A 14,527-nucleotide genomic window follows, 5' to 3' on the forward strand; every position below is an offset into this window, starting at 1 on the left:
AGTTTAACCTCGATGGTGGGGAAACTTTTAGAAATGATAATCTGGGACAGAATTAACAGTCAAGTGTCGATTGATTAGGGAAAGTCAGCGAAAGACAAATTGTGTTTAACCGGAAAGAGTTTTTTGATGAGGTAACAGAGAGGGTAGATAAGGGCAATGCGGTTGATGTGGTGTATATGGACTTTCAAAAGGCATTTGACAAAGTGCCACACGGTAGGCTTGTCATCAAGATTGAAGCCCATAGAATAAAGGGGGCAGTAGCAACATGGATACAGAATTGGCTAAGTGACAGGAAACAGAGAGTAGTGGTGAACAGTTGTTTTTCAGACTGGAGGGAGGTGTACAGTGGTGTTCCCCAGGGGTCGGTGCTGGGACCACTGCTTTTCTTGATATATATTAATGACTTGGACTTATGAGTACAGGGCACAATTTCAAAATTTGCAGATGACACAAAACTTGGAAGGGTAGTGGACAGTGAGGAGGATAGTGATAGACTTCAAGAGGATATAGACAGGCTGGTGGCATGGGCGGACACGTGGCAGATGAAATTTAACACAGAAAAACACAAAGTGATACATTTTGGTAGGAAGAACGAGGAGAGGCAATATAAACTAGAGGGCACAACTCTAAAAGGGGTACAGGAACAGAGGGATCTGAGGGTATATGTGCACAAATCATTGAAGGTGGCAGGGCAGGTTGAGAAAGTTAAAAAAGCATACGGGATCCTGGACTTTATAAATAGAGGCATAGAGTACAAAAGCAAGGAAGTCATGATGAAGCTTTACAAAACACTGGTTCGATCACAACTGGAGTATTTTGTCCAGTTCTGGGCACCGCACTTTAGGAAAGATGTGAAGGCCTAAGAGAGGGTGCAGAAGTGATTTACTAGAATGATTCTGGAGATGAGGGACTTTAGTTACATGAATAGACTGGAGAAGCTGGGGTTGTTCTCCTTGGAACAGAGAAGGTTGCGAAGAGATTTGATAGAGGAATTCAAAATCATGAAGAGTCTAGACAGAGTAGATAGAAAGAAACTGTTCCCATTGGTGGAAGGGTTAAGAATCAGAGGACATAGATTTAAGGTGATTGGCAAAAGAACCAAAGGTGACATGAGGAAAAACGTTTTCACACAGCGAGTGGTTAGGATCTGGAATGTACTGCCAGAGGGGGTGGTGGAGGCAGATTCAATCATGGCCTTCAAAAGGGAAGTGGATAAGTACTTGAAAGTAAAAAATGTGCGGGGCTATAGGGAGTGGGACTAGCTGGATTGCTCTTGCATAGAGCCAGCACAGACTCGATGGGCCGAATGGCCTCCTTCCATTCTGTAACCTATGATTCTATGATTAATGTTTTTACATATAAAGACTGGAGAATGTATAGAGGGTCAAGTTTCAATAAAAAGTGCCCCATGGGAATAATGTACAAATGATTAAAATAAATGTTTGAACCACCAGGAGACATTGATAGTTTTAGCAGTGATTCTTCCCTCTCCATTGAAAGCCATCGATTTGAGTCTCTCTCTCCACGAACAGTCACTCGAACAGCTGCCAGCCACTCAATAGAAAATCCAGCCAATTGCTGCCCTTACCAGCTCAGGTAGTGCTGCAAACATAACTATCAGCTGAGCAGTTCTCTGCAGCGAGAAGATTGGTGAATGGGTCAGTGAAGGGGTAGTGTAGAGAGAGCTTCAGTCTGTGCACAATGAGTCGGTGTAGAGAGACCTTTACCTGCATCTCAAATATGCCCTATTCTCCATCCCTCATCCAGCCCCGCTGCCCAAAAACTGCACGGAAGCAAAATCTACCCAGTGGGGCTTCCCCCACAACCCCACCTTACCCCTCCCCACCCCTCCCCCCAACCTCCACCGAGGTAAACAATTGCCTCATCAGCAATGATACCAACCTGTTCTCACCTTCCCTTTCGATTCACTATAATCAAAGAGAAATGACTCAAGAGTTGATTTAATCTCAGCATTCAATGATCAATAAATGTCTTACCTTTTCCGTGTGATCATAGCAGCTAATAATGCAGCGGCTGTCAAACTGAAAGCCATTTGTGCAGTTGTACATTCCCTCAAACACGGGAGGAGGAGGGTCACACAGCACAGGGTTACAGCTGCCTTCCTCCCAATGTCCTCCTTCCAAACACTGCAGCTTCAGGAACCTTCTGTGGACAAAAACAGATTGTAAATTCTACTGAAATAAAGCAAGGAAAGAAAGTTTCTAAAGTTGGTAAAATCATGTGTTACTCCAAACAAATTACTCACAATCTCACAATTTATATCCAACTGATTAGCTTATTATCCCTCCACACGTTCTACCCAATAAAATTGCTCGCTATCACTCATGCTCCAATCCAATGGAATTGCTCACTATCACTCATGCTCCAATCCAATGGAATTGCTCACTATCACTCACATGCTCCAATCCAATGGAATTGCTTGCCACCGCTCACACACTTTAGCCCAATGGAATACCCTTTGTGTGAAAAAGTTCTTTCTGATTTCACCCCGATATGGCCTAGCTCTAATTTCATGGTCATGGCCCCTTGCTCTGGAAATAGTTTCTCTGTATCTACTCTGACGAATGCCTTCATCATTTTAAACATGCCTTAACTTTCTAAACTCACTGAAATATAAACTAAATTTATGCAACCATTCCTTATAATTTAACACTTAAAACCCCAGCATCAGTCTAATGAATCTGTGCTGTACACCCTCCAAGGCCAATATATCCTTCCAGAGTTGCACTGCCCAAAAGTGCACAGTACTCCAACTGTGGTCTTACTAAGGTTCTATATAGGTTCACCATTACATCTCATCTTTTATATTCCATACTTCATGACATAAAACCCATTATTCCATTAACTTTTAATGGCCTAATTCACTTGACATGTTGCTCATAATATATTCTAAACCTGAACACCCCAAATCCCTCTCCTCTTCCACATCACCTGGCTTTCCCTCAAAGTATAACAACAATTTTTTTAACCAAAATGTACCACCACACATTTACTGACAATGAATTCCATTTGCCACTTTTTTGCCCATTTCACCCATCTTATCAAAATCTCCTTGCAGCTTTTTTTGGTGCTCAGAACTATTTACTATGCCTCCTATTTTAGTATCCTCTGCAAATCTGTACACAAATCCCTCTAGCCCTACATCCATATCACTGATGTCCACAGTCAACAGAAGCAGCCTAGATGCCAATGAATGGCTCAATTAATAGATTCAAATTACCAGCTGACTCACTTGTATTTAATGATCACTTTTATTTTTCTCGGTGCCTGACCAAACATAAATTGAGGACATCAAATGGATTCAAAAGATCATGCTATGCTTTGGCAGCTCAGTACTACCTGCCGACCATGTGTGCAGGAAGTGTGTCCACCTGCAGCTACTGACCGATCGTATCTCGGAGCTGGAGCTGCGGGTGGACTCACTGTGGAGCATCCGCGATGCAGAGAAACTCGTGGATAGCACGTCTGGCGAGTTGGTCACACCGCAGGTAAAGGGAGTACAGGCAGGAAGTGAATGGGTGACCAGCAGGCAGAGTAGGAGGTGCAGGCAGGTAGTGCAGGGGTCCCCTGTGGCCATCCCCCTCTCAAACAGGTTGTAATCTCTGGATTACTCCCAGTGCCACGGGCTAGTGAGTATAGAAATAGGAGGATAGAACAGATGAATGCGTGGCTAAAGAGTTGGTGCAGGAGGGAGGGTTTCAGTTTCCTGGATCACTGGGCCTGCTTCAGGGGAAGGTGGGACTTGTACAAGTCGGACGGGTTGCATCTGAACCAGAGCGGGACAAATATCCTTGCGGGGAGGTTTGCTAGCACTGTTGGGGGGGGTTTAAACTAACTTGGCAGGGGGATGGGATACAGAGTGGAGCTACAATAGGGGGTGATGTGCAGCCAAATATTGAGAAAAAAACAAGTCAGCTTGGAAGACAGGGCAAACATGTAAGAGCAAGGCTGGATGGCATCTATTTTAATGCAAGGAGTCTTGCAAATAAGGTGGATGAACTGAAGGTGTTGATAAACACATGGGAGTATGATATTGTTGCTGTCACAGAGACATGGTTGAGGGAGGGGCAAGACTGGCAGCTCAATATTCCGGGGTACAGAATCTTCAGGCGAGACAGAGGGGGAGGTATAAGAGGAGGGGGGGTCGCAATATTAATTAAAGAATCAATTACTGCCATAAGGAGGGATGATATATTAGCAGGTTCCTCAAATGAGGCCATATGGGTGGAGCTTAAAAACAAAAAGGGGGCAAGCACTTTGATGGGAGTGTACTATAGACCCCCAAACAGTCAGGGGGAGATAGAGGAACAGATATGTAGGCAAATCTCAGAAAATTGTGCAAATAATAGGGTAATAATAGTGGGGGATTTCAACTTCCCCAATATTAACTGGGATACTCAGAGTGTAAAAGGCTTAGAGGGTACAAAATTCTTAACGTGCATCCAGGAGAGCTTTTTGAGCCAGCATGTAGAAAGTCCTACAAGAGAGGGGGCGGTACTGGACCTAATTCTAGGGAATGTGGCCGGCCAAGTGGAAGAAGTGCTAGTAGGTGAGCACTTTGGTGAGAGTGACCATAATTTGGTGAGATTTAAGGTGGTCATGGAAAAGGACAGGGAGGGGCCGGAAATAAAGGTTCTAAATTGGGGGAAGGCCGATTTTAATAGGATAAGGCAGGATCTGGCCAAAATGGACTGGGATCAGCTGCTTGTAGGAAAATCCGCATTGGAGCAATGGGAGTCTTTCAGAAGGGAGATTGAGACCATACAATGGCAACATGTTCCCGTAAAGGTCAAGGGTGGTTCCAAGAACTCCAGGGAACCTGGGATGTCAGGGGATATACGAGAATGGATTAGGAAAAAAAGGAGGGCTTTTGGCAGATACAAAAGGCTAAGGACGGAGGAAGCCCTAGAGGAGAACAAAAAGTGCAGGGGGATACTTAAAAAGGAAATTAGGAGATCAAGGAGGGGCCATGAAAAAACACTGGCGAGCAAAATAAAGGAAAATCCTAAGATGTTTATAAGTATATTAAGGGTAAGAAGATAACTAGGGAAGAAATAGGGCCCATTAGGGACAAAAATGGCAATGTGTGTGTGGAGCCGGAAGATGTAGGAGGGGTTCTAAATGAATTTTTTGCATCTGTTTTCACTATGGAGAAGGACGACTTAGACATAGAAATACGACAGGGGGACTGTGATATACTTGAACATATTAACATCGAGCGGGAGGAGGTATTGGCGGTTTTAGCAGGCCTAAAAATGGATAAATCCCCAGGCCCGGACGAAATGTATCCCAGGCTACTGTGTGAGGCAAAGGAGGAGATTGCGGGGGCTCTAACACATATATTCAGAACCTCTCTGGCCACAGGGGATGTGCCAGAGGACTGGAGAACCGCTAATGTAGTACCATTATTCAAGAAGGGGAGTAGGGAAAAACCGGGGAACTACAGGCCAGTGAGCCTAACATCAGTGGTAGGAAAATTATTGGAAAACATTCTGAAGGACAAAATTAGTCTCCACTTGGAGAAGCAAGGATTAATCAGGGATAGTCAACATGGCTTTGTCAAGGGAAGATCATGTCTGACTAATTTGATTGAATTTTTTGAGGGGGTGACTAGGCGTGTGGATGAGGGTAACGCAGTGGATGTGGTATACATGGATTTCAGTAAGGCCTTCGATAAAGTCCCGCACAGGAGACTGGTCAAGAAGGTACGAGCCCATGGAGTCCAGGGTGCCTTGGCACTTTGGATACAAAACTGGCTTAGTGGCAGAAGGCAGAGGGTGATGGTCGAAGGTTGTTTTTGTGACTGGAAGCCTGTGGCCAGTGGGGTACCACAGGGATCTGTGCTGGGGCCCTTGCTGTTTGTGGTCTACATTAACGACTTGGATATGAATGTAAAAGGTATGATCAGTAAGTTCGCTGATGATACAAAAATTGGTAGGGTGGTAAATAGCGAGGAGGATAGCCTCAGTCTGCAGGACGATATAGATGGGTTGGTCAGATGGGCGGAACAGTGGCAAATGGAATTTAACCCGGAAAAGTGCGAGGTGATGCACTTTGGAGGGACTAACAAGGCAAGGGAATACGCAATGAATGGGAAGACCCTAGGCAAGACAGAGGGTCAGAGGGATCTTGGTGTGCAAGTTCACAGATCCCTGAAGGCGGCGGAACAGGTAGATAAGGTGGTAAAGAAGGCATATGGGATACTTGCCTTTATTAGCCGAGGTTATGATGGAGCTGTATAAAACACTGGTTAGGCCACAGCTGGAGTACTGTGTGCAGTTCTGGTCGCCGCACTACAGGAAGGATGTGATCGCTTTGGAGAGGGTGCAGAGGAGATTCACCAGGATGTTACCAGGGCTGGAGCGCTTCAGCTATGAAGACAGACTGGGAAGATTGGGTTTGTTTTCCTTGGAGCAGAGGAGGCTGAGGGGGGACATGATTGAGGTGTACAAAATTATGAGGGGCATAGATAGGATGGATACTAAGGAGCTTTTTCCCTTCGTTGAGGGTTCTATAACAAGGGGGCATAGATTCAAGGTAAAAGGCGGGAGGTTTAGAGGGGATTTGAGAAAGAACTTTTTCACCCAGAGGGTGGTTGGAGTCTGGAACTCACTGCCTGAGAGGGTTGTGGAGGCAGGAACCCTCACAACATTCAAGAAGCATTTGGATGAGCACTTGAAATGCCATAGCATACAAGGCTACGGACCAAATGCTGGAATATGGGATTAGATTAGACTGGGCTTGATGGCCGGCGCGGACACGATGGGCCGAAGGGCCTCTATCCGTGCTGTATGACTCTATGACTCTATGACCAGGGGAAGGTGGCAGCGGCCAGGTTCATGGCACCGTGGCTGGCTCTGCTGCACAGGAGGGCAGGAAAAAGAGTGGCAGAGCTATAGTGATAGGGGACTCGATTGTAAGGGGAATAGACAGGCGTTTCTGCGGATGCAACCGAGACTCCAGGATGGTATGTTGCCTCCCTGGTGCAAGGGTCAGGGATGTCTCGGAGCGGCTGCAGAACATTCTGGAGGGGGAGGGTGAACAGCCAGTTGTCGTGGTGCATATAGGTACCAACGATATAGGTAAAAAACGGGATGAGGTCCTACAAGCTGAATTTAGGGAGTTAGGAGTTAAACTAAAAAGTAGGACCTCAAAGGTAGTAATCTCAGGATTGCTACCAGTGCCACGGGCTAGTCAGAGTAGGAATGACAGGATAGCTACGATGAATACGTGGCTTGAGAGATGGTGCAAGAGGGAGGGATTCAAATTCCTGGGACATTGGAACCGGTTCTGGGGGAGGTGGGACCAGTACAAATTGGACGGTCTGCATCTGGGCAGGACTGGAACCAATGTCCTCGGGGGAGTGTTTGCTAGTGCTGTTGGGGAGGGTTTAAACTAATGTGGCAGGGGGATGGGAACCGATGCAGGAAGTCAGTGGGAAGTAAAGTGGTGACAGAAACAAAAGGCAGTAAGGGAGAGTGTACAAAACATGACCGGACAGATGGTCTGAGAAAGCAGGGCAAAGACCAAGGGAAGTCGAGATTAAACTGCATTTATTTCAATGCAAGAAGTCTGATGGGCAAGGCAGATGAACTCAGGGCATGGATGGGTACATGGGACTGGGATGTTATAGCTATTACTGAAACATGGCTAAGGGAGGGGCAGGACTGGCAGCTCAATGTTCCAGGGTACAGATGCTATAGGAAAGATAGATCAGGAGGTAAGAGAGGAGGAGGAGTTGCATTCTTGATTAGGGAGAACATCACGGCAGTAGTGAGAGAGGATATATCCGAGGGTTCACCCACTGAGTCTATATGGGTAGAACTGAAAAATAAGAGGGGAGAGATCACGTTGATAGGATTGTACTACAGACCCCCAAATAGTCAACGGGAAATTGAGGAGCAAATATGTAAGGAGATTACAGACAGCTGCAAGAAAAATAGGGTGGTAATAGTAGGGGACTTTAACTTTCCCAACATTGACTGGGACAGCCATAGCATTAGGGGCTTGGATGGAGAGAAATTTGTTGAGTGTATTCAGGAGGAATTTCTCATTCAGTATGTGGATGGCCCGACTCGAGAGGGGGCAAAACTTGACCTCCTCTTGGGAAATAACGAAGGGCAGGTGACAGAAGTGTTAGTGAGGGATCACTTTGGGACCAGTGATCATAATTCCATTAGTTTTAAGATAGCTATGGAGAAGGATAGGTCTGGCCCAAAAGTTAAAATTCTAAATTGGGGAAAGGCCAATTTTGATGGTATTGGACAGGAACTTTCAGAAGTTGATTGGGAGAGTCTGTTGGCAGGCAAAGGGACGTCTGGTAAGTGGGAGGCCTTCAAAAGTGTGTTAACCAGGGTTCAAGGTAAGCACATTCCTTATAAAGTGAAGGGCAAGGCTGGTAGAAGCAGGGAACCTTGGATGACTCGGGAGATTGAGGCCCTAGTCAGAAAGAAGGAGGCATATGACATGCATAGGCAGCTGGGATCAAGTGGATCCCTTGAAGAGTTTAGAGATTGCCGGAGTAGAGTTAAGAGAGAAATCAGGAGGGCAAAAAAGGGATATGAGATTGCTTTGGCAGATAAGGCAAAGGTGAATCCAAAGAGCTTCTACAAATACATAAAGGGCAAAAGAGTAATTAGGGAGAGAGTAGGGCCACTTAAGGATCAACAAGGTCATTTATGTGCGGAACCACAAGAGATGGGTGAGATCCTAAATGACTATTTCGCATCGGTATTTACGGTTGAGAAAGGCATGGATGTTAGGGAACTTGGGGAAATAAATAGTGATGTCTTGAGGAGTGTACATATTACAGAGAGGGAGGTGCTGGAAGTCTTAACGCGCATCAAGGTAGATAAATCTCCGGGACCTGATGAAATGTATCCCAGGACGTTATGGGAGGTTAGGGAGGAAATTGCGGGTCCCCTAGCAGAGATATTTGAATTATCGACAGCTACAGGTGAGGTGCCTGAAGATTGGAGGGTAGCAAATGTTGTGCCTTTGTTTAAGAAGGGCGGCAGGGAAAAGCCTGGGAACTACAGACCGGTGAGCCTGACATCTGTAGTGGGTAAGTTGTTGGAGGGTATTCTGAGAGACAGGATCTACGGGCATTTGGAGAGGCAGGGACTGATTAGGAACAGTCAGCATGGTTTTGTGAGAGGAAAATCATGTCTCACAAATTTGATTGAGTTTTTTGAAGGGGTAACCAAGAAGTTAGATGAGGGCTGTGCAGTAGACGTGGTCTACATGGACTTTAGCAAAGCCTTTGACAAGGTACCGCATGGTAGGTTGTTACATAAGGTTAAATCTCATGGGATCCAAGGTGAGGTAGCCAATTGGATACAAAATTGGATTGACGGCAGAAGACAGAGGGTGGTTGTAGAGGGTTGTTTTTCAAACTGGAGGCCTGTGACCAGCGGTGTGCCTCAGGGATCGGTGCTGGGTCCGCTGTTATTTGTTATTTATATTAATGATTTGGATGAGAATTTAGGAGGCATGGTTAGTAAGTTAGCAGATGACACCAAGATTGGTGGCATTGTGGACAGTGAAGAAGGTTATCTAGGATTGCAACGGGATCTTGATAAATTGGGCCAGTGGGCCGATGAATGGCAGATGGAGTTTAATTTAGATAAATGTGAGGTGATGCATTTTGGTAGATCGAATCGGGCCAGGACCTACTCCGTTAATGGTAGGGCGTTGGGGAGAGTTATAGAACAAAGAGATCTAGGAGTACAGGTTCATAGCTCCTTGAAAGTGGAGTCACAGGTGGATAGGGTGGTGAAGAAGGCATTCAGCATGCTTGGTTTCATTGGTCAGAACATTGAATACAGGAGTTGAGATGTCTTGTTGAAGTTGTACAAGAGATTAGTTAGGCCACACTTGGAATATTGTGTACAGTTCTGGTCACCCTATTATAGAAAGGATATTATTAAACTAGAAAGAGTGCAGAAAAGATTTACTAGGATGCTACCGGGACTTGATGGTTTGACTTATAGGGAGAGGTTGGATAGGCTGAGACTTTTTTCCCTGGAGAGTAGGAGGTTTCGGGGTGATCTTATAGAAGTCTATAAAATAATGAGGGGCACAGATAAGGTAGATAGTCAAAATCTTTTCCCAAAGGTAGGGGAGTCTATAACGAGGGGGCATAGATTTAAGGTGAGAGGGGAGAGATACAAAAGGGTCCAGAGGGGCAATTTTTTCACTCAAAGGGTGGTGGGTGTCTGGAACGAGCTGCCAGAGGCAGTAGTAGAGGCGGGTACAATTTTGTCTTTTAAAAAGCATTTGGACAGTTACATGGGTAAGATGGGCCAAGTGCAGACAATTGGGATTAGCTTAGTGGTATAAACTGGGCGACATGGACATGTTGGGCCGAAGGGCCTGTTTCCATGTTGTAAACTTCTATGATTCTATGATTCTATGATTCTGATACACTGGAGAGCTGGACTTGACCTTAACTTGGACACCCAAGTTTAAATCCCAATCTCCGGAAGGATGCATGTTTTAACTCCTTCCCCTCTTACCGTTACTTGAGTATTTTACAAATCTCATCTGGCATGACCATGAGCAAGACTGATGGTGAGTGCTATCAAGGCATACGTCTGGATGAGTTGACCAAGGAACAGAGTGGAAGGAGTGCATGGATTGAACTATGTAGTGCTGCTTGCCGTTCAAGAGAATGGGGATTTAGAACCTAACTTTGGTGGGTGAGTGACAAGATTACAGAATGAAAAGCAAAAGTCCTCATTAGATATACAAACAGAGGATTTATTGAGTGTACAATTAACTGGTATCCAGTCAGACCTATATATTCGTGAAAATGTGTTTGTGAAACTATTTTTTGAGCTGGGGGAAATCACAAGAGCAGTATGCAACAAACTACTGATTTGCAAGTCAGATGCTAAAGCCCTTTGATGTCACTTATGTCTCTGTATTGCACATTTGTAACCACTGACACAAAGATTTTTCATGAAACAGTGTCCCTTTAAGTGATCGATTGGTCTAACCAAGACATTACTAGTTAACATCCCATCAACTTGCTTCTTTCCAATTTTATATCTCAATCTATTCTTACTTTTTATCATATTCTAATTGGTACATAGAGCAGGACTATGATTTATGAAATATGATATATTACATCAGGGCTTTGTTGATACAATGGTATCCATCAAATATGTACCTCAGTCCCTTGCAACTCCTCAGCTACTGGGGAGATATGGAGCAGAGGCAGAATTTGTCCAGTGAAGAATAGTAGGAGACAAGTCATAAGGAAAATCAACTCTTGTTCTCAGTCACCTCCGTGTTGGCTAAAACATGGCGTAGGCTGAGAGCTGAGACCACACTCTCAGCCACAAAACAATGCATTGTGCAGGTGAAATTAAAGGGGAGGAGGGGGTTGTGTGAGAGGAATAATTAAAGAAATTTCTTTTGTAATCAAAAGCAAACTTCATTATAATTACACGGCATCTGCACAATCTATTACACTACAAAATAACAAGTTTATTTCTAGGAATGAGAGTGAGAGCTGGACACACACATGCACAATGCAATCTGCTAAGAATTAGGAGAATCCAAAAGCCAAGAGCAATAATAAACATCCTAAACTCTGATCAACAATATGGGATAAAGTCATACATACTGCACAACAAAACCATCTTAGTAGAACCGATAGGAGAAAATCTGCATCTAATGTGAATTGATTCTGATTTTACAGGCTCACTGGACTCACACTGGCTTACCTTCCTGCGGTCAACACAATTTTTTTTCCCTTGCTGCCGTTGCAAATTGTACTGTTCTTATCCCATTGAGGATGTTTCCTGGCTCCACATGGGTCTCCTCAGCCAGCAGCATGGGCAGACAAGCCAACAGGAAGGGAACTTTCCTGGGTGGGACAGATCATCCCATTGACTCCCCCCATCCCCTCCCCCCACCTCATTCCCAAGGCAGAGATTTGCACTGTGAATTTGTGGAAAGTGTCCAAAGTCAGAGTATACCTGAGCTTCAATGTGTCGGAGATTGAATCTGATCCTCTCAGAATGGGAAAACTGACACACTTCTAGTAGAATTATTGGCTACAACAACGAAAAATAATATTTAAAGTCCTCTGAATGAGAATCCAACAATTTATTTATAGAACTAAAAAGCTATAATAGTCAAGGCTGAGATTGCAACTTGAATGGGAATCCTAGTGATCTATGATTCAAGGTGGGGAATCCAGCTCAAATAGTAATCCAGTGTTTCACCATTAGATCACTGCTGCTCTGATCAGGAGGTCTACTTTGCTTTGAATGAGTGTTCAACACTCCAGCACAGGACCTGATAGCCCTCTGAAAGAGAGTCCAGTTCTCGAGCACTACAGCTAAGCCTTCACACTAATGGCAGAAGCATTAAATTGACACAAAATGAGCACTTAAACGCCAAAACTGAGATAACAGGTTACGACTTTCTACTGTGACCTTAGATTAGATTACAGAGCATGGACTGCGCATGCCTGAGGTAGTTATTGTGAAATATCTGAACCTTTTCAGAGACTCTTCCACCACCAGCTTGGCAACTGGGAATTCCAATATATTACAAATATGGCCATTCGTCCCTTTCTAAGAAACCGATAAACTCTGAAGTGATTCGAAATAGCACTTATGGATCTCTGAATAGCCTTCTGATTCCCAGTTCAATTTCATGCAAAATGGAATGCAAAAAGAACTCTAAGTATAGTTGAGGAGTGAGGAATTAAGAATCATGCACGTATGTGTGCGTGTGCATGAGTGTGTATGTGTAAGGCCCCAAAGTCAATTACAAAACAACCAAGATGTGAAGGGACATTTTCCTCAACTGCATTACTTCCAAGGTCATGATACTGGCAGTACAAACGCAGTTTGTTGCACAACCACAAACTCTAAGGGCAGAGTACTGCACCTCTAGTTATATATTAACTAACGACCACCCTTTGTTGTGGCTTTGCTGAAATAAAATCTACCATGCCACCAATGGAAGAGAGGAGAGTTGGAAAAGGAGAACAGAAATGATGCTAACAGATCTTAAAGTTGGTGCACTGAATGTCCACTAAGACATTCCACCACAAAAGATCATTGATTGTAGAGTGACTAGTTTTATAATACACTGGTCAGGTCACAGGTGAAGTGTTGTGGTCAGTTCTGGTCACCACACCACATGCATTGAGGGAGATGCAAAGAAAAACAACAAGACTGGTCGCAAATATAAAGAGGATGAAATATGAGGAAGAATTAGAGAAACTCAACCGTTACAATTGAAAAGAGGATGGTTAATGGTTGGGAGGGAATGGGGGTAACCTATAAAATACAAAATGGTATAGACAAGGTGAAAGAAGAATATTACTTGGAAGATTCAGGCTAGAGAGCAAGGACTTAAGAGAAAAGTACATTTTAAACAGATATTAAGAACTTCTTTGCATAAAGGGTGACAAATTCTTGGAAAAACCTGCCAGGTAGAGTAGTAAGAGAAAAAGTGTTGAAAATGTAACTGAATGTTGTAATGGAAGAGGTCGGGGACTGGAGAAATGAGCTTTGATGGGCCAAATGGTCTTTTGTTGTCCATAACTTTTCTTATGTACAACGGATTTCAAAGCACGAGTTGGAACTGGTAGCTTGCTCACCATTCCATGCAAAACCAGTTGTCACAATTATCAAGGCACAACTGCATTTTCAACATTGTTTTTTCTCTGCTACTTTCAAGGTTCTCCAGAATTGCACACAGCACTCCAGATGGAGCTGAACCAGAGCTTTGAACACGCTCAGTATTAGGCCTCTGGGTTTACACCCGAAAGCAGTGGGTAGCAAAGATGCCTGTAAAGAAAACTGTACTGACCCAGAGAAATGTGAGAAAGAATGTAGCAAGTAAGGTATCAGAACTGAAAATAACATGATGTGGAGATGCCGGTGATGGACTGGGGTTGACAATTGTAAACAATTTTACAACACCAAGTTATAGTCCAGCAATTTTATTTTAAATTCACAAGCTTTCGGAGGCTTCCTCCTTCCTCATGTAAATGTTCAGGAGCTCCTCGAAGCCTACGCATTTATACATATAGAACAATACATATAGAACAATACATGGTGTTTACAGAATGCCCCTGGCAACGGGCAGTTGCAGGGGCATTCTGTAAACACCATGTATTGTTCTATATGTATAAATGCGTAGGCTTCGAGGAGCTCCTGAACATTTACCTGAGGAAGGAGGAAGCCTCCGAAAGCTTGTGAATTTAAAATAAAATTGCTGGACTATAACTTGGTGTTGTAAAATTGTTTACAATTGAAAATAACATGGTTAGACAAATTACATTATACATGCCATAATCGGAGAGGGAATAGGATGGAGGAAGAAAGTCACCATATCTCTATAACCACTGCTCTTATGTTTAAAGGCACAATATAGTGTATGTAATGACAATGCAGTGCCCAAATGGATAAGTGTGCTCATGAACTCCCATCTGCTCTCTTCATGCAGCATGGACCACTAGCTTCACTCAGAGTAC

At 44.1% G+C, this 14,527-nt stretch overlaps 1 protein-coding gene across 1 annotated transcript in view; it reads right to left on the reverse strand.

The window, feature by feature from the left end:
* The window catches only part of pappa2 (pappalysin 2), a 565,518-nt gene that overhangs the window by 118,660 nt on the left and 432,331 nt on the right, over positions 1–14,527 (reverse strand). The window contains exon 17 of the mRNA XM_067990736.1: positions 1,998–2,166. Within this exon, the coding sequence (XP_067846837.1) occupies positions 1,998–2,166 (169 nt within the window). The remainder of the gene's footprint in view (positions 1–1,997; positions 2,167–14,527) is intronic.

The sequence above is a fragment of the Heptranchias perlo genome, chromosome 9 (genome assembly GCF_035084215.1).
Source record: "Heptranchias perlo isolate sHepPer1 chromosome 9, sHepPer1.hap1, whole genome shotgun sequence".
NCBI classification, from domain to species: Eukaryota; Metazoa; Chordata; class Chondrichthyes; order Hexanchiformes; family Hexanchidae; genus Heptranchias; species Heptranchias perlo.